This window comes from Nipponia nippon, unplaced genomic scaffold, assembly GCF_047370975.1.
Source record: "Nipponia nippon isolate SJK-2023a ecotype South Korea unplaced genomic scaffold, ASM4737097v1 scaffold_30, whole genome shotgun sequence".
NCBI lineage: Eukaryota > Metazoa > Chordata > Aves > Pelecaniformes > Threskiornithidae > Nipponia > Nipponia nippon.
The window spans coordinates 248,661-270,207 of record NW_028262348.1 but is presented as its reverse complement, the minus strand read 5'-3'; the positions used below and the strand labels follow the sequence as shown (position 1 = coordinate 270,207).

The following is a 21,547-nucleotide window of genomic DNA, read 5'->3' as shown; positions in this document are numbered from 1 at the left end:
TAACACTAAGTAATGTAGAATGCTTTATCAAAGACGAACTGAGCTCAGTATGGGAAGCTCCGTTTTCCCATGGCATTAAATGGTAACAACTAAACCCAAAGAACCACTAAGAACCAAATGCACGAAGAATTAGTTCCCTTTCAGAAGTGAGAGCAGATGCGGCACCATATGGCTGACCCTCCACGGCTAAAGAGAACGCCCACGAGGACTTAACAATTTACCTCCCCCAGGAATAAAACAGAAGTTCACAGGTTTTAACATGCAAGGTTAAGAAAGGGTTACTTCGGCTAAGAGCTCAAATTGACAATTTATGCCAGATGCTTTGAAAAATAGCGACACAGATCCCACACAAAGCAAGTGCGATCGGTCCTCACCCAGGAAGCAGGACACTCATTCCTTCCGGAGCATCTGCCGCTGTCAGCAGACTCGCCGCTGAAACCAGGCAGGACTGAAGAGGCAGAAAGCAGCCACCACAAGTCACTTCCCCTTCAAGCCTAACGCCGTCAGCTGCTTAACAAACTGGTGCCCTTCAAATATTAAATTGCTTCTATTCAACCTGAATTTTCGGTCTCTGAGAAAAGCAACGATGACAAGTTTTTCCAGGGCAATAAAGAGCGAGATGCTAGCAAGCCTAAGTGACCTGACTGCCATGAAAAGCCATTGCAGATTCTGGTGGCAAAGGTGTAATTGGACTGGTTTTCTATTGTACTTTTTCAACACTGCAGAAGAATTGTCTATGTACTTTGCTGTTCCTGCTTTCTTTATAAAAAATATTTTTATCTTTAAAAATAAATTAATAGTGCCATGGGCTAAGCTGTAAGATAACAACCTAAGCCAGAAGATCACAACCTAACCATGTTTGAGCGTTTCAGAAAGGAAAAGCCATCATTTTTAGTGCTTATGTGCATACTTAATATTCTGAAAGCTATCAAATTTTGGAAGATCAGCTATTTTCCAAAACATTTATTCTTCTACATACTACAACCACAAGCAATAACAGCAACAATAGAATTTTTACTAGCCAAGACAAGACAGTTCTGTTTCCTTTGACTTTGTACAATTACACCAGAAACGTAATTTGCTTGTTAGTTGGTGCGGAAAAGGGAAAAATGGGTTCAAGGAAAAATTCATGGGGCGTAATTTTTTTTCTCCCCTCAAATACAATAGCATGGTGGACACTAGCATCCTCCAATCTGTTTCCAAATGGATCAAGTCATGATTAGCATTCATCCACCTCCTTCCAATTCACACTTGCTATCTAAATCACTCGAGCACAATTGCAGTCTAAGTATAGTGCTATACATCAAGAAAGTTGTCCAACACTGCTGATTCTGTGACTATTTTCAGTTGTTTAAAACTTCAAGCTACCAATTCAGAATGGAAGTTTGCCATGCTGGATGGCTCCTGCTACATTTTATATTGGTAAACTTTTTTCAGATCTGAATCAAAACAGTTCAACAATTGTTCAGAACAAAAATTAAGACATTGGAAGGGGAAGAAACATTGCTTACATTTCTAACTACCTTTTAGTTGAACAAGTGCTGCCACTGCAGCCTGCAAAACACAGCCCTGCTAAACCACAGATAAAGCTTTGTGCCACGCATACAAGTTTTGCTGTTTCTGTTGGGGACACAGAAAAAACAGAGGGGACAAATACAGTCAAGTTTAAGTCTGAAAGAAATATGAGCTTGCTCATTATTCCTAGAGGCTGGAAGGAATGCAGTTACGTTGTCCATACCCTTCCACGTACATCCATGGAGATTACTGTGCAGCATTTATCCACAGGACCTCAGCAACGCTTTCTTTGCACGCGGTGTCTCATTAGGGGAAGCCAAGCCCACAAGTAGAGCAGAAAGCTCCTGTTTCGTCCCCTTCAGTGCCGCCATCATTCAGACCAAGTAAAAGGAAGCAAAAAGCCAAGTAGTGCAAATGAAACGTGAGCCGAGGAGCTGAGACCACACAAAAGCGAGAGCTGGCACCAGCTGAGATCGGAACAGGCTAAAACGTACGCGTGCCGAGCAGCACTGCACGGGGGAACAAACGTGACGCCAAATGGAAAACTGTGTTTGAAGGAGCTAGAAGAGAAACTGCAATCTGCCACACACACCAAGGTCTGCTCTGCACCAAAACAAGGGCGGGCAGACAAAAGACTGACTGTAATATAGAGAGGTCCTTGCAGAGTCAAGACTCAAAGGGGTGAATATTGGATTTTGGGGAGCTGAACTAGTTTCCAGGGTTACTGTGTCACAGATGACAAGTCAGTCAAGCCAAACCCTTCAGAAGGATGGATATACTATGTTAAATTATGTTAAAATTAAACTGTTTGTAAAGCAATCAGGTCTTGTCATATCTTATTTGTTCCAAGGTTTGAGTTGCTCCTGTTTAAACACATAGATTCTCAAAATTTACATAAAAAGCTGCCTTGTCCCCTAAGCTTCAAATTTTCTGTCCAGCATATTACCTACTAAATGCTTGGAAAGCTTTTAATTCCATCTGGCAGTTCGAGAGGTGAGAGAACTTCAGGATTAAATCCAGTTTTGTGCCTAAAGATTTGGAAATACAGTTCAGAAGTCCCCAGAGAGGAGTGATTCTTCTCAGGTCAAGCAGCTCCACGCTTCGCGTTACCAATTGTATTATGCTAGGAAATAAATGCCAACCAAGAACAGCATCCTGCTGTGCTGAGCACTATTCAAAGTAACAGACTGACAGGAAAGAGCTTAAAATTTAAACACCACGAAGTAGGGTAAAAAGGATGCATCGTATAGGAGTTAAACAAGAAGGTGTGGAAACGATCAGAGGTTTTTATCATTATTATCTAGCTTTAAAAAAGGGGATGTACTACAAAGTGCACAAACGTCAACAGTCACCTCAACCAAACACAATATCCTTGGCAAAACAAAACACAAAGCTGTTTATGATCACTGCGAAACAGTGTGCTGCAGCTGCTGGTTTATCAGTTACTGGCCATACCTTCAGCTGGCTCCACAAAGGAGACTTTGCAGACTCAAAGATGGTACAGTGCGTATGTGCTGTGGCAAGTGACCTCCAAGTCTGCACGCTCTTCCGGACAGAGCAGCTGGGGAAGTCCGTAAGAGCAGCATACAAGACAACATTGCTCAAGATCAGCATTTACAGTTAGCTTCCTGGCAAGACTGGTTCTGCAGGAAATTCGGCTCCCAATCTCAACATAAAAACATATAAAATGGTACTGTTTGCCATGGAACTGCAGGGCAGCTTGCAACTGCTGCCCCAGGACCGCTGCCACCAGGACAGCCAGCCATCCAGTGCTGATTGTGGCCTAAGGCTCGGGGGGGGGGGGGTGTAAAAAACCCCTAAAAATTCAGCTCTCTGAAACCTTCCAGCGTTCTTGTTTCTGACCAGGCAGGTCTAGAAAAAAGTACTGAGAAATACCTTACAGAGGAAGAATGCGGCATTAGGCAAGGGTGTGCACTACAGGGCAAGCTGAAGGTTTCCAAATTCAGATGCTGGGAGAAGCCCAAGGACAGCTGATGGCACAATCTCATCACTTATTCCCGGGAAGAATTCAATTTCTTTTTAAATAATAAATAAATGAAGGAAACAAACAGAATGATCACCAATATAACCGCAAGCTGAAAAACTAGTATGGATAGGATTTATGAAAGGCACTGGAATTTAAGACATCCATTCTCTGTTCATACATAATAGAAACAAACATCAAGCCTGTAACCTAAGAATAAAACACAGGTAAACAGCCAGAGCGGTACTAAACCCTGCTCCACTCGTACTGCTGAAAATGAGTTTTGACCAGAAGGCCTGCAAAGAAGGTAGGATATTTGGAGAAGCTGATCTGATAGTCCAGTAGAAGCAAAGCCGGAGATCCAAAGAGCAGTAAAAGGCAAAATGCAGAGCCCTTCCTTCTTAGGGGTTTAAATACAGGACTTTTATAAAGGTGGAAAAATTATGTTACTGCTTTGATTACTTGTATAGAAACGTAAGAGGAAGTGAGAAGAAATAATAAATTCCCGTTTGCAGAAGTCCCTGTTTAAGATATTAATGCCTGTTTCTGCCATTTCACAGAATACACCACTTTGGGATAAACTATTTTTAGGATCAATTACTGTTGATATGGAACAGTACACAAATTTCATGAGTTTCCACTGCTTAAGTAGACGAGAGTTGCAGGCACATGCCACGTAAACCCCCCCAGCAATTTTTAGTGTGCTCACAAGAGCAAGCAGCCAACAGTTTTAGTCTGCCAGAGATGAATTGAGGGTAATCGCTGCTGCAGATTCCACTACCATTTGCGTGCCTAGTGGGAAGGGCAGGGGGAATAGCACTTTACACATTGCACGTTTGGGACTGAAGGGAATTCCATGTTTTAAAAGAAAATGGTCATTCTGAAAAGAGACAGTAAGAATAAAACCAGCTATGATGACTGTCTTCAGAGAAATATATGGTCTAGCAAAAATAGGCATTTCATACACTGATTCGGATTGTCAATGAATTAATGTCTTACCTAATTGTGTTCTGAAAAAAATGCCAGAGGAAATTATTCTAACAAAAAAGTCTTCGAGTTTGAGGTGTTTCTTGTACTTCAGACAATACACGATTACCAAACTAATTTATTAATTAATGATCCTCTTATATTAATAGGAGCTTTGTTACTAACATGAAAGAAATCAGGCCTAAAAAAGGTGAACTAAACCAACAGTGCCAAATAACTTACAATGGCTTTGTATTAAACCTTTGAAAATACCAACATGACTAAGTAGTCATTGAAACACACCTTCATCACCACCACAAAACCCTAATTCACTGCCGTTGATCTTTTCCGAGTTGCTCACGTTGGAGTGTGCCATCAGTAGCTCAAAGGCTGAAAAGTAACAAGCTTCCCAAACAGATTCAGAGCCCTTTCTTGCAAGCTTTCTTTTCATGCTTCAGCGAGATTTCATACCTTTTAATTTAAAGATATTTTAATTCTCCAAAGTTTCACAAGTCCAGGTCACTTCACTAACTAGTTCTTTTAGTGTTCAGTCTGCATTTATTGAAATTAAGAACCTTAATTAAAAAGCATTTAAATTTAGCTGAATCATCTCACGATTGCTCATCTAAAACCAAAGGTATTTTCTAAATTTAAAGCTGAATCGTTTCTTGTTAATTCAGTGGCCAAAGAAAGTTATCACTCCCGAGTATGACTATGTGCTACTGTTATTAGTAGCATTAGCTCCCCAATCAACATCCCAGGATTTAGTCTCTCCTGTGACTGGTCAATATGTATTGCTTTCCCCAACATAAGAACACTGTGCTCTTCTAAACTTACGCTAGCCACAGATTTACTTTCATTCATGCTATTCCTTTTTATACTCCAGCACACCATTCACATGCACACCAGCACACCAACCTGTCCTTATTCTTGACAGTTCTCAATAACACATGCCCTTCAACACCCATTTCAGGTCACAACGCTATCCCACCATTTTTTTGTTACAGGTATAATAGAGTTTTTACATCCTACACCAGTAGTTCTTGTTCCTCTCGTCTGCTGGCTACACTCCTTGCATTACTGTGCAAGTATCTCGGTTCTTTCACAAACACCACACCCAACTTTCTGGCTGTTTTACTGAGCACAGCCTTTTCACCAATTACTTATCCAATTACGCTCCTCATCAAGTGGAATACTTTCCTCCTCTATGCTGCCCATCATTTTCCCCTCTAGTATTCTTTATGTATGTTATTCTCCTCTTCCTACATACAGACGTGGCGATGAATCGAGTCTCTCCCATGCCTCTCCTTTTATTTCTTAACTTAAAGTTCTTCTCATCATGTCAGGCCAGACAGTCCAGTGAGACCTACGCCCCAAACACAACAGCAGAGCCTATCTACTGAGAAATGTTACTTTCATAAAATCCTCTTCCTAGCTATATACCAAATATTCTTTCTAACTCCAGTCCCTGAGTCAGTATCATCCTGTTGCATCCTCCATTCAACAACTTAAATTGCTGACTAATACACTAGGCAACAAGAGAAGACTGTTTTCTTCTCATGTGGGTGTTCCAATATTCCCACAAGTGAAGCCTTCAGTGCTTTTTGAGTAAATCCAAACATTAACATGACTCTGCTTCCCCCAGCCATTGACTTCCATTAACCTTCAGAATTTTATTAGGTCCCTAATTTTTCACATTTGGCCAAAGTTAGCTAAAAAGGAGGAAGAATAACAGCACAACTATAAAAGCATCGTTCTTTAGGACAGCCACATCATAAAGAATATCCTTGAAGTGAACATCAATGGCACAGCTTAATTTTCAATGTCAGAAGAAACTACCTACAGTTTTTTCCCCTGTGCTGTAAATACATACACTCACACAAACTAGCCAAAAGCTTTCTAAAAAGAGCACTGAACACATTCTTTTAATTATTTGTGCATAGCACACACTGGGGAGATGGCTAACTATAGCACAGTTTCAAAGTCTGAGTGTTAGATTTAATTCTGTAATTCCACTAAGTAATATGAATATTTAGAAAAGCTTGTTGCTGTAAAATACCAATGTCACTATTTTGTAGCACCTCTCTAAAATAGCTCAAAATTCAGAATGATGACAGACTGAATGCTGTGATGACAATGCCACAAAGCTCATGTGATTCTCTCCCAAGCAAACTAAGCAGTTCAGTGGCAAAGAAGTTCTTAAAACAATTTTTGAATGTAATTTAGTCCCACTGTAGAGATAAAAGTTTTGAATTACGCCACAGTTGAATTCATGCTTTCAGATTCCTGCTTCATTGCTCTCAGAAAAAAAAAAATTACAGGTCCCTTCACTTGTAAGACACACAGAAAGAGTTGCACTGGCCTGTTTGTCAAGAACAAATGAAAACGTTCAAAATTGTGATTATATATTCACCATTAAAAATTTTTGTTTACTTGTTTTTTTAAAGACAGCTCAGTATCCAGTAGCTTTAGCAGAGAACCACTGCTGGTGATAGGCTCCTGAAAGCATATGATCACAAGAGTTTATGAAGAGTAAATACACCAGCTTGTTTGGCAGAACAAAGTTCTCCATTTAAGCACAAGAAGGCTAATCAGAACAGGGAGCAATAAAACAAGCTGTCTACATAAGTCCGACAATGTCGCCAGCACAGTTTGAGTGATCTACTCATACAACCAAAACAGTAATTCCGAATTTAATCCCAGGCCTATGTGGCATTTTGGTTTAATTGCAGCATGATTTTTTCCTTGCCATGAAAGTCTCTTTTTAGACTCCTTATCTTCAGGATACCTACTCAGACTGTAAGAATGGAGGGATATTTCAGACAAGCAAAAAACTGTAGCATTATTTGCACAAAATGAAGAGAAGCCAACTCAAAAGTTTGTTAATAATGGGTACAGTTCTACCAAACAATCTCCACTTTCAAATAAAAACAAGCAAGCAATCTTAAAGAGTCAAAGTACTGCTGCAAAACAAGCTGACACTGGGATGAGCAGTCTTCTCAGCTTTACTTACCTGGACAGTCAACTTCATCACTCTCGTCCTCGCAGGTGGGCCATCCATCACACTGCCAATTGGAAGGGATGCACTGGATGGTACCACTCCGACACGCGAACTGCCCTGGGGTGCAGCGGAGCTCTAGGAAAGAAGAAGAAACTTGTGCTTTGTTTGAAGTGTTATTTATTCTTGCAAGTCTACACATATATTTATCATCTGTCATGTAACTTATCACTGAAGCGTAACGGACAAAACCTCTGGATAACTCAGCCTGTTAAGAACTGCTTCGTTTCAGATCACTTCCATGTTTCAAACTGCATGTTTGTGATTTTAATAGACAGAAGAGCCGGCTTCCACTGCTTGGGAAATAATTCTCTCAGACATCCATAGTAAAAACTTCCTGATAAAGATACCATGTGAGCAGCTATCACCATAGCGTTACCCATTTACTTCTTGTGGGGCACTAAGGACTGCTTGTTCACTTTTCCCAGAACCAAGGTTCACGAAAAATATGCTATGGTAGTTACGTACTAGATTACGCAATAAATCCAGAATCCTATTTCCATTCCAATCATTATGTATGCCAGGACCTGCTAGACTTGTGCAAATGTCCAGCCTGATTTAGAGCCATTTCATAGAACTGTTTGTAAAACAATTTCTATATCCATTAACCTGTTTTCACTTTCTAGCTTAAGCTTTTTTGTAGCATTTCTCCATACGAACACATCCTTTACAAGAAACTGTCAATATCGGCAAACATGCAGTTCCTGCTTCTGCAAGAGTACTGCCTACTTGCCATCATTATAAGAAGCATTATAAAAAGTACAATTTTTTTCGAAGCTCTTTTATATCAATTCCATCTATCAAATGCCAGAACCTAATAATTCAGCTTCATTTTGTGTCCCTCAAAACATTGGGGGGCGGAAGGAATATCTGTCTACACAAGTGAACAATTCTAAGCTTGTTTACAGGTGGCAGGTCCACAAGTCGCCATTAGCACCCATAGGCTCACTTTTGCACCAGACCATCACCGTCCATCTTTCTTCTGGATGGTGAATTTTCCAACCAACATTTTTCAACAATTTAGCATGCTTTCCTCTCAGCGAGCTACAATAAGCCCAAGTAAGTGATGCCTACAGAATAAGCACCTTTAAAAAAAAAAGTATTTTAAAGTAAAACACGCTCATCCCTGATTTTGAAAGAATCAAGTAGGTAACTGTTTTGCAGGGAGAAACCTCTAAAAGAGAATCTAAAATACAGGTATGTATTCTCTCATCCACAGTTTCCAACCTAAGAAAAGAGCTGTAACTGCAGTTGTTACCTTCTTGAAACACGCATCTAAATTAAATCCAGACAGAGGTCACATTTAAGTGTTCAGACAACAGGACCAGTCATCATGCACTCAATAAAAGCTGTACCTGTACACCTAGTAATTGGTATAGCAGATTGATAACAGGCTTCTAACTCGATGTTAGACTAAAAACCAGTTCTAGTACTGGTTTCTTCCCAAAGCACAGACCTGCCTTTCTAGAAAAATAAAAGCAGGCACATCCTCTTAGCAATGACCTACTCAGAGCAAACGCTCAGGTCACAAAATGGCCAAGACCTCAGACAGACCTGCCAGACTACCGACGCAACAACAGACCTTACAGCAAGGCAAGAGTGTTCTCACCCAGTTAGAGCTTTACTCAGTCCAAACAGCTGACACTGAATGACCACAGAGAAAATGGGTTAAAAAAAGAAAAAAAAATCTACCAGCTTAGGTCATAATGACACCCTCCCCAAACAAAAACTGAAGTAATTTATTTAGCCCAAAGAGAGAAAGGGGAAATAAAACCTTTTATTCACCCTGACTAGGAGAATAAAAAGGTTAAGAGTTACTTGCCCAATGTAGCAAGAGAGAAAATTTACAATCTATCTTTAAGTTGGGGGGGGGGGGGGGACGACACACAACACGACAAACCAAAACACCAAACCAACAAACACAAAACCTCAAGCTGAAATTACAACTATTCAAATTTCAAGTTCACAGAAAAGTGTCAACCCTTCAGCAAATCATTGCAGCTTCTTTCACCACTTTTGCGCTATGTCAGCACGCAGCGGGAGGTTTCTTAGAAAGTTCTGCTGTTGCAGTTTCAAGTACGGAATTTACACTGGAGCCTGTGGTAGATATTTTAACACGTGAAAGACTACCCTCAGCCCAGCTCCAGGTTCCACTGCATCCACCTGCAGTTATGGCAAAATTCAATTCAAAATTTAATACTTTAAATAAACTCTTAATTTTTTTACTGCTTGATTTTAATGGAAGTCATGCACACACCCTGTGAAGAAAGCTATTCTGCAGCCCTCTGGTTTCGCAGGCAGCATCCACCAGGAAAGCACTACAAGCCAACGTGCACATGGGAAAAACAGTGAAGAATACTTTTGTGTCTCTACGATTTCATACATGCTCTTACTATTCTATGTACAATCACATGTGACTGTTTCAGATAAAAGGACGACTCCATCCCAATATTATGGGCCTTAAAATTCCAATTACATGCTGTAATGTCATTACCTCCTGTATTACAGACACTCCTCTCTGAAGAATGTGGATACATGGAAGAGCACGAAACATTTCTATTAAAACACCACTCAAACCAGCTGAACAATTGTTCCCAATGGAAACCATGCTATATCAGATGCACTCATTATTTCAGACCAAGGAACACGAACTGCTACGCAATTCTATTACAGAGGGGGGAAAAGCGACACTAAAAGAAATACTGCAAAATGAAAATCTCCATATTCTGCAGACGCTGCCAATAACACCTCCTGAGCCATCCTAACCCAGGGCCTGTATCCCCACGTGTTACTGAACTACCTAAATCATCGTGCAGTTACTGGAAGAGTTTCACCCAAATTGTTTTGCTTCTACATGCTGTCTATCATGGTCTAGCACAAAGAGAAACAAGATGCAACCATCTGAGAAAATCTAACTGCCTCTCTCACTTGCGCTCAGGATGGGTTTGGACATGCTCGATGGCCTCCTTGAGGACTGATGCTTTACATCAGCTTTTTCGGAAACCCCTTGCCACTGCTGGAGTACAGATTTCCACTAAGGCCCCACCATACACGTACCGGCGGGCTGTCAACCGGACAAGGCAGGGCAGCGGGCAGGCAGCTGAGCGGCGTGGGCAGTGGCACGGCCCGGCCCCGCAGTGCCCAGCCGAGGGCAAGGGCCGCCTGCCGACACGGGCCCCGTGTGCCCCACACGGCCCTGCATGTCGGGCTCAAGACTCCCACAGCAGAGCACATCAGCTAGCCAGGACAGGAGCTTTCAGAGGTAAAACACAGACATGAAAACAGACAGAAGCCTATAATAAACCTGGGGGATACCTGGCCAAGGAACAGAGAAGTTTGGGAAAGATGAGGATGCGCAGGATAGATGCTAGTCTCCACAACCCTGTCAAGCATTTCATTTCAGTAGCCTATTTTTAAGTCAAAACAGCAGAAAAATGAAAACATTTCAAGCCTGTCTCTTTCCCACAGAAAAGGCAAGTCATGCTGCCAGCAGCAGAACAGGATTCACGTGCAGCTCTGAAGACACATGAGCAGTAGCAAACAACAGTACAACACAATGTAATCATCCATCTTTCCTGAAATGCGATTACTTAACACACACTCAGACTTTGTACTTTTGAGGAGCATGGTAAATAAAAACTGGCTCTTCACCCATACGAGATTTCCAGTTCTTCGAAAGAATAGCAAAATTTCAAAAATGCCAGTCCCGCTTCTGTCCCTAAAGTCAGATATCCCACACTGTTCATAGCTATCGATGGCAACTCACAGCAAGAAAGGATGAGAAAGAAAAGTATCTTAAACTATCACCTCCTAGCAGCTCTAAAAAGACGTTTTTTCCACCAGCTGTTAAAGCAGAAATATTTTGTATTTTCAATATTGTTAGAAAACATGTAAAGTTCAGTGAGAAGCAAGCAGCTGTTGCAGCAGAGGTACCAATACATTAGCTAACAGCATCAATAACTGCCTAGAAGTGAAAAAAATCGAAATCCAACCGTCTCTGGCGTTCATGTACGGTGTGACGAGTTACATCAGCAGTATTATGATTCACATACTAAATTCTAACATAAAAGGCGGCTTTTTCTTTTACGGATCAGATGCAGTCTTTGCTATGTTACAGCACAAAATTTAGTAGACTGAAATCTCATTTTAGAGCAATTAAATTCATCTGCCCATTTGCTAGGAAGAAGGGAGGCACGTAAAACACTGGAAATAGCAGCAATTGCAGTTTTTGCACTATACATAATATAAACTTACAAAACATCATGAAGTTCAAGCAGTATGAGAACGTGAAAACACTTCAAGCAGCAAGGTGTCATTATACAGTCTCTTCACTTTACGGTTTCAAAGCACTTCTACAATGTTAACCCTCAACAATCTTGCCAACCACTCAATCCTTCTGCCAGCGGATACAACGAAGTACAGAAAAAATACATAGCTTGCCAAAGACTACAGATAAGGTAAGCCTACAAGCAGAAGTCGGCTGTCCTGACTGCACGTCCGTGCTTTCACGACAACACCGTGTTTCTTCCCTAAAGCCCAAGCAACCTACCAGTTCATCAGCACACTCCTGCCTGAAGGACATTTGTCTTTCAGAAACATCAACAATTAATACCCATGCATTCTCTGGTACCACTTCACCTGTTCTCTCTAGCAACAGTTTACTAAGGCCTACAGATTGGCCAGAGGGTCCTTAACTTTATGTAAAAAAAGGAGAAGAAAAATTGACATCAGGTTCAGACCATGTATCAGTTCTACAAGCTTAATATAGAGGCCAAGATAAAACTTACTGTCGAGGGAAGGCCAAAAACCCCAATAGCAATTTGCTTGGACACATTATTAGATAATAAAACCTGCCCACAAGTCACTCACCTGAAAGAAGTCTTGCCAAAGCTAGTCGTGGACCTGTAATTTGAAATTTAAAAGAAAACTTACAAACAGTTGGAAACTTAATCAAACACCAGAAATAACAGGCAAGATTATAAATAAATTTAAACAGTGCCATACAAACAAGAAGTCTTCATCTCCTTTAGCTGCCAGATATTATCTTTCTAAGTTAGTGACAAAACAGACAAGATTTTTGACTAATAGAAAAATCTAGGTTTCATACCGGAAAAAACTAAGTTTTCAAGGTGGCTGCTTACACTCTTACAGAAAGCTTTTGTTCCAAAGATTTTCCCAATTACATGTTGAATGCCAGGTGTTTCACAGCACTCATCATGTATTTCAACACAGGGCTCAACTAGCTTTTAAAATTTTCTTTACAGCACACTAATTTCCAGATTTTCTGCTAAGTACTCAAAATAGACGTTTACAACAAGCATTATCCATAGGAAGGACTTCATGACAGACGAACAAAATACACACCCACCCACCCTGCTTTAATTTCCAGACAGCTTCACACGTTTCATAAAACAAACACCTTTTTTGCCATTATAAAACGATCCAGGAAGCCCTTTCAGGTTAAATCATCTCGTGTAATCTTTCTGTGTAATTGAGAATATTGTCCTTCTGGAGCCCGAGTGCTGGGAAGCCACAGAGCATCCATGCCGCAGCAGAGGCACACTTGGTCAGCATGCTGCCCTGGGCATTACACTACCTGCAAACCTGTATTTTCTGCTTCATTTTAAGTCTTTCAGAGGTGCATTTGGGCTAGGACACTTCCTACTTGCATTCAAACTGGAACTAATTTCTTATTCATCTTCCCTTTTTTTATGCAAGAGATAAGGGATAATTAGTTACCCAAAATAACTGTTTTATTTGAAAGAAAGGCAGACGATCTATATCCAGTATCCGAGACGACCTTCCAATACATTAAATTTCATTTTAGAGCTTCCAATATCAAATCAAGACTGTAATAGGCACATGAGACAAAGTGTTGATTCAGTACAAGTTCACCTTGCTAATTCAGTTTTCTGAATGAATTTGATGAGTTGGCTTTGAAACAGCAAGCTTCAGATCAAATGAAGCTAATGTCTGTCCACATTAATATTAAGTCAGATCAGCTACAGTTTGTCCCCCTGCAACCAGAAAGATCGCATGCTCCAACTAGAAACATAGTTGTACAGATCCAGTATGAATTAATGTGGAATTGGGGCCTCATAATAGTCGTCTGCCAATGAAGCCAGAACATCTACTAATGTGTTTAATTTTTTTTAAATATTACCTCTAATAGAAGACATTTTCTGATATGCTGGCATTACACACATCTCCTCAGAGGCAGAACAGCTAGTTTCAGCTCTGTGCTACCAGAAGCTGCCCTGTGAGCAGAGCTGGGACCTTCACCTCCATACTGTAAGAAAAGCCTTGATTACTGACCAGAGTCACAGCTCTGACCCACGACGAGCTGTACCAGGTCACACCACCACAGGGGTAAGAGAAGCAGCAGGGGTGGAAATAGTTCTTGGGAATGGGCAAAAAACAGCAAGCTGTAAAAATTTCTGCCAAGTGACAGAAGCCAACTGCCCATGAACCTCAAAAAAGCACCTCTCTAGCCTACAAGCACTATTTACTCATCAAAACGCTTCTGCGAAGATAAGCTGGTAGGTGAATGAGAATGCTTTGATACTGTCTTCACAGGGTTATTTATCCTCCCTCAATTTAAGAGAGAGATATAAAAGGAATTCAGCCCAAAGAAATGCTACATCCAATAAAAATGCCAGAGGCAGTGTCTCAGGTACGTATAATAAACATCTGCTGCAAAGCATTAGGTGAACACATCAAAGTTTTCAAAATCTAAATTTCAGCCTTATATTTCCAAGACACTGAAGTTCACCACTACCGGAACCAGTGGAAAAAGGAAGATTAGAAAGCCCAGTCTCTTCTAAGGCAGAAACGTATCCCTGACTGGCAGAAGACTGCCCCTACTCATAAGCCCTGTGTTCCTAACTCTGATACATAAGCCGTTAGTGGAACAAAAAACTCAATGCCTTATCAATTCACAATTGAAGAGGTGGGTAAATGCCTGAAACAATACAGATGAGGAGCCAGAGCTCTAAACTAAAGCCTCTAAAATATAAGTCTCAATTCAGGAGAGTGCTTTGATACAAAGATTAAACTCGGTGACTGCAATCACTGATTATGAAAGTTCGGGTTCTTCTAGTTGCAATGACTTAATTTCTCTTTAATAAAGAGATTCACCAGTCAGTAAAGTCTGATACATTACGATATTCTTTTGGTAACTAACGGATGCATGTTAGGTTTCAGCATTTACATAGCTAGTATAGATTTTAATCTACTTTAGTTTTTAATACAAAGAAATGCCACTTTTCATTTGCTACGCTAATTGTTTGTTCTTGTCTGCTGAGCTTCATTTGTATGGAAATTGAAATTTGATTAAATGCACAAACCCAGCATTTAACGTTATTTCAATTATAAGCTATTACTCTAACTGAAATTCATGTGTTTGAAAAGATAAGCTTGAAGTACATGGTTTGGTTTTGTACATAAGCTTTTAACGAACAATGGCAGTTTCGCGTGTACCTCACGTGTACTTCACTTATTTTGGTCACATTTCTCAAGACTGGATCTCGTAGATCCTCTGGCATCATTTTTATTTACAGACTGAAGGAAAACAGAAGGCAAAAAAACCTTCCTGCTTTCTCAGTGTAAGTCACTCATTGTCCCAAACCAGATGAACCAACCTGTAAGAAAATATTCTGTTCAGATTTCAAGAGGCAATTACAGCTATCAAAAGCCCATTAAGCATTAACAAAAACTCTAATGACAGGTGCTTAGGCCAGTAACTCTTCTTAATTCAGATTTTAACTTGTCCAACAGGTCTTTCTTATATTTTATAATACTAAGCTTACATACTTAAGACCTGTACCTACATGTTGCACTATCATTGCATATTTTAACACATTTAAGAATAAGTTTATAAAATTGAAAATTGTTTTTTTCTTAAATCACTCTTTCTACATATCCCACCCCATGCTAAACTGTACAAGCATGACCAGATCCTAGCACCTTCAGCAAGAAGCCTAACCACCTAACTCCTTAGAGCTCCTGGAGATTTTACTCTGTATGAATGCTCAATAAATGCCTGCAAACAAGCATCAGAGACAAAACAACAACAAAAGAAACACCACACCCTAACCATCATCATCAAAACCGCGTAGAGCTCCATATCCAATATTTACGCTCAAGAAGAAGCATAGCGCAACCAGTATTTCTCCAGAGCCACATCTACTGAACTAACAGAAACTCTGAAATATTCTTAATATTCCAAATACAACAATACTGCAATGGTTCTCTGAATTTAATCCTCAGCAGAGACGTGAAAAAGCTGTCCATAAGCTAGTCATCTGCACTGGAAAAGCAGTTCTCATGATTTGGACTTCTCTGGAGTCCGCTGCTGAAGTTCACTGGAGCAGGTACCATACCTCACCCAGAACCGCTGACCATCTGCCAGCTCGTAAACAGCACGGCAGTCCTGCCCGGCCCCTGCTCCTGGCGGCCAGAAGTCTGTTGCTGAACAAAGTGTTTTCAGTGACAGAGAAGCTGACTACAAACTTGAGGATGTTCTGACGCAGTCTTTGAACAGGTTCTCTTGTTTCTAACTTGTGTCTGAGGCATCACTGGTCCCACACAAGGGCTCTGCTCTCAGGCAAGTGAGGCCATACCTAAGTGTTATTTCGCCCCAGCTCCAGATGGCGGAGAAATTTTCACAATCCATTCGTCTCCCAGCAGGTTTCCTTATGTCACTTGGTGAATCTTACTCCCATTACATGCTTTCAGATTTATCCTACCCCACCCACTGCCGCATTCAGTGTAGCAGAGTGAGCAGGTACAGTACTTTATAACAAAGTCACAGTAGGAGAAAAACAGGCTATGATAACAGCACCTTCTTTTCAGAGAAGACGACTATTTGTCAAGCTCACAAGTCACCATCAGACAACTATCCATCCATAGATTAAGTTTATTAAAGTTTCTCAATAAAATCGATTCTGCTTATTGTTCTTCAAATTAAAAGCCTACAGAAAACAGAGAACTCTATTTTCATGTTCAGTTCCACATTAGATGCAATGCTCAGCCATTCATCTGTGCCACTGAAAGCATGCCTAAGCATGACCATTGGGTCAAGCAGCTTTCGTTTGTCGTGGCCCAAGTGTGTGCAGGAGGGAATGAAAGGACACTGGCACAGAGCCCAGGAAAGCAGAACGGCCCTGTGCTGTGTACAGAGCCAGACACAACCCACGCCTATTCTCAAACTTAATTCCAGCTCCTGAAAATTAGAGATTCTGGAGTTATAATCCCATTCCGTAGGAACACATCAGTTCGCAAAATAAATAAATAATACACTTTAGAGGCAACGGCATTTTCTGCATGACCTCAGCATGCAGTTTCATGAAGTAATTAAAATTGTAACAGCACTCCAGCTGAAAACTGTAAATCCTTAATGAGTAACTCTAGTGAACATTCTGCATTACTCACTGTTCTGTCAGTAAGTTATGCTAGATGTCCCCAACATCTACCAAAAGATTTTACAGCGCGGTAGGGAACACTGGCAACCCCCTTCCCCTCATCCCCTCTCATCGATATTATACCTACACTCTGCACAAGCTTGGAACTGACCCAGTTTCTCCTTGCTCACAAGTGTCATTCACTGCAGCTCATGGTCTGCTCTTTGTCTGGAGGGCAGACTCAATGCCAGTGAGGATTAAAAAAAAAAAAAAGAAAAATGAAAACAACAACAACAACAAAAAAGCTAAGGCAGTGCAAGAGACCCAGCATTCAGCCAAAGCAACAACATCAGAGCTTCTTGAATGGGAACCCTGGCTATGATTTCCTAAGAGTTAGAAAATACAGACTCTATGCTTTATGAATGTGGACACTCATTCCAAAGACTGAAACAGAAAAAAATATATTTCCCAATTTCTCAGTACTGCTAAAACCAAACAGAAAACAAAACTTGCTACTTGAACTAAGTCGAAAGAATACTGTGAATTAAGCGATGCAGCAGTCCAGACTGAAAAACAGTTTATTTTCATAGCAGTGAGGATACCAGCTAAGCAACAGGCTTGCATTTCCCCCCCCCCCCCCCCCCCAAGAAACTATTATATTTTGATAGTAAGTAAATAAGCAGAAGGGAAAAGCATAATACAGCACTGGCACAAAGAGCACTCAGTGCAAACAAAACCAAAGCCATGGGTACTCGAGAACCCTTTAATATGGCTCAAAATTAAAGCCTACAGTTCCTCTATACTGACAATCTTGTTGAGGACTTCAGATGTTTTATACAGTCTTAGGTGGGACTTAAGCGTTTTAGTACAACAGTGACAAGCGACCTAAACCTGTGCAGCACTGAATTTTTAACCCTTCCCCTAAAGAAAGCCCAAGCAGTAAGTGGCTCAGTGAAAGTGCCAATCACACACCTCACAATCAAATTTACTAACCAATTTTAAGCAAGCTTGAGAAAGAAGTCAAGACTAGAAAAATACAGTGTGCAGTGCAAGCTTTGGAAAGCCTAGAGCTAGCATAAGGGAAGAGAACGATGACCGCCTTGAACTTCAGAGGGCGGGAATCCCCAGGTGGTTTGCAGTTTCAGCAGTTGCCAGCCTGCCGGCACATCTGCGCGTCACGCTGCCGCCGCGGTGGGGTGGCTTCCCAGGGAACTGGCGACCTGGGGTAACCGAACCCTTGCACGAGACCTTGCAGGACTCCCAGCCTCCTCGTGCCAGAGGACGTACCGTGGTCAGACAGAGGGGACATGGGGAAGACACAGCCTTATTAAATCAGTGGTGTCAGGCAAGGGTACTACAGCGGGACACAGGAGACAAGCCCATTGGAGTCCAGGTTTCATTAAACCCCACTACTGATGAAATACGCCCACGGATGCCAAGAAAATAGCACTATTCCTCACGCAGAATTTAAATACAGTCACGCACACAATATATTCATTCTCCCAACAAATGCAGCAACTGGGAAAAAGTTCCCTAAGAATGACATCAGTAGTGAAATACTCAGCAAGTCATCACTTCTGTCCATAAAAGAGCACCATCACAAACAGCACTTTCCCCCCTACAATCCATATACACGGGTCGGGACAGACAGATTATCCCACGTACACCACAAAGACTTAAACCACCTGGATACCTCAGCTTAGCTACTTCCAGATTCCATCCTCAGTCCTCACCTCAAACCTTCACCTCCTTCTAAACACAGCTTTTACGACAAGATCCCCATACTCCCTTGCATCTAAATACTCTAAAACATCATATTAATGTACACATACTCTTCTTGCTCATTTGCAGTTCTTCACAAAGCTGGGGTCATTTTGAACAAGGAAAAAGCATCCAGTTCTCAGCTCTGTCTTCACAAGTTTTCAGCATGACCTGCACCTCTTTCCTCCCAGGAGGCATCTGCACTGGTCCTTCCCCAATACGAACTCCCGTACATTTCAGAGTCACCTCTGGGACGTTCAGAACTACACAGCGGTGCCAGCAACCCGAGAAGGACCAGTCTGGTAATCAGAAGCATTTGAATACCAGGAACATTTCTTTTTTTTCAATTTCTGACAGTCTCTGCACAAGCTGCTTGTTGGAAAGCCTCTAAAAAGCACTCTAAAAGAAGCTACCAATAAAAGTATCCTAGAAAGTACTTCCATATCTTAAGCTATTACCTGGTAGCTGCCTACCCAAAATTCCCCCAAAAAATCTAAGCATGAGATCGTTCCTCTCCTCTTTCAACCAACTGTATTCTCAGGATTAGGAAAGTACACATCCTATCAAGTCAGTATGGACCAATATTTGTTCCTGTGCAAAACAGTTTTCACTTAAGAAGGATCACCAGGGAAAGAAGCTGTATCCCCTTTGACCAAATAAACTGTACATGTAAAAAAAAAGAAAAGCGGCTAAAAAACACCAAACACTATAGAGATCAGAGTTTTCCACAGAGGAAAGAAAAATTTAAATCCAAAGTTTTACACAAACTGTATTAGTATTTTCTTTAGATCAGGTTTCAACGAGAAGAGTATTCAGATGAAGCACGATAACAGCAATTCAAGAACCGCCAGAGCAATTGAGGCTAATTTGTGGCCACCGTTAAACCGAAAGTAGGAATTGCCAGATTTCAGCAGTATCAGTTAGCAAGCCCTTTTACTTTCAACAAGACAACACATGTTCCTACTTTGCAGTAAAACAAAAAAGTTAATCTCTCATCCTTTTTTTTGTTGCTTTTTTTCAGTACAGGATTCAATAGTATTTAAGCATATCCTTAAACTTTCAGCACGTGAGCAAGCCAAACAAGTCTAATGAAAACACACAATTTAAGGCCAAGTATGTATTTCGAATACCTGGCTGAATTAAAACATGAGGAACTGCAATAGCCTTTAGTGCCAAGCAGGTGACAAAATCCTACCTATGAAATCAGCTATTTTTAAACCCTCCACTCTCTAAAAACTAATGCCATTTCTTAATTTTAAAACCAAATTAACATGGAAGAAGCTCTCTACAGGGCCCAAAGGAAGGTCATGGTCTTAAACAAGAATCTAACAATTCAGGGAGACAGGAAACCTGCACATGAGCACTACTCAAATGCAGGTCACACTAAAAAAAAAAAAAACTTTTGCTCCTGTTTCATTTTTTTCCTCACATCTCATACAAGACTTCATGAGCAAGCACCTAGAACACTTAAAAGTAAAAACTGAATATACAGAAATATTCTGACCTCAAATACGGAAAACCCGTTTTATCCTTTGCACAGTAGCTGGCGCAGGGGCTGTCGCGTACTGGAGCAAATGGCTCATGCTTTGAATAGCATTCCCCTGCTCAACCGAAGCCGAACACGGCAGGAATGCAGCCAATGTTAGTCACTGCCGTGTTTGTCCACATTGTGCGAGATACCGTGGCTTTCTTCTTCCACAGTAAAACAAATACCTGAACAGAAATTTCATATATCAAACCCCGAAGTTTAATAGTTCTATCAGAAGTCAGCAAATAAGAGTCCAACCCATTTATAAAAAGCCACTTAACCCTTTAAGAGTAGTTTTTTCATTCCCCACTCTTCCTAACAGCTTAAGTGCTGCTGGCACTCTTCAGTTCTTCAACCAGCTCCTATTATGCATGTGTGTCAGGTACTATACCATGAAACTTAGTCTTTGCCATTTTTTAGCTGTCAAATCAATAGAAAAATTACATTCAACTCCATTGTTGCTCAGAAAGACACAGATGAGCATTCATATACTATAGCGCCCTTGGACCATTTCTCTCCAATCTGCTTACTACCAGAATTGAGGGGGGAACGATGCTTCCGATTAAGTCTTTGCACTCGGATCTCACTCCTGCAAGATCCCCGATTTTTCATAATGATTTTTCCAAGATCTCATTAATAGAGTACATTTATGTCACTGTATTTTAATCAGTAGAGAGTAATTTAAGCGTAACAAATAATTTCACAAATTCAACAGAGAGAAAACACAAATGCAGTTTTGACCATCCCTAGATTAAAAGAAGTTGCAACATGTTTTAGAAGTTTAGCATACACAAGGCAAAATGCTACTTGGGCACAAACTCAAACCAAGCAGGTGTTAGAGGCAGGATTATTTGTTTTCTTTTAAAGTATATGAAAGATGATGTTACTTTTAAGTCAGAATAAACGTTTTCACTTAACTTGCTAAAGACATATTAGCACAGATGAAACATACAGATACTGAAGGACAACACTAACTCAGTTTTATGTAAAATTTTTCTCACTCATGCAAAGGCGATGCTTGACACCCACCCTTGTATCACCCCCTCTATCTTCCCACAGAGATCTGCGGGCAGAGCTGGGCTGGAGCTGACCTCCTTCCATACAGATCTAAGGGCCGCGCTCACCCACTTCAAACCGCAGCTGCTGCGTATTGCCCACTCTGCAATGCAGGTCTGAGTGTCAAAACACAAACCGATGGAGGCTTCAGCCTTTCAAAGTGACATGTGAAGCTCCCTCAAGAAAACACAGTCGCAGGCAGCCCAGAACACCCCGCATCGTGCTACCAGAAACGGCACTTAATCCCATTTTTCTACTAGCTTTGGTTCCCAAACAAT

The 21,547-nt window shown here is 41.0% G+C and overlaps 1 protein-coding gene across 6 annotated transcripts in view; it reads right to left on the bottom strand.

The window, feature by feature from the left end:
• DGCR2 (DiGeorge syndrome critical region gene 2) overlaps positions 1-21,547 on the bottom strand; it is a 47,877-nt gene that overhangs the window by 19,008 nt on the left and 7,322 nt on the right. For 4 of the 6 annotated variants that reach the window (XR_015707180.1, XR_015707179.1, XR_015707181.1 and 1 more), the window contains exons 2-3: positions 12,393-12,425; positions 7,479-7,601 (exon numbers count right to left, since the gene is read on the bottom strand). The exons of 1 other annotated variant lie outside the window; for it this stretch is intronic. Coding sequence is in view for 2 of the 5 variants with exons in the window: in XM_087768558.1 (XP_087624684.1) it covers positions 7,479-7,601; positions 12,393-12,425 (156 nt within the window). In the remaining 3 variants the exon portion in view is untranslated. The remainder of the gene's footprint in view (positions 1-7,478; positions 7,602-12,392; positions 12,426-21,547) is intronic. One more of the 6 variants, XM_087768559.1, reaches the window with a different exon arrangement.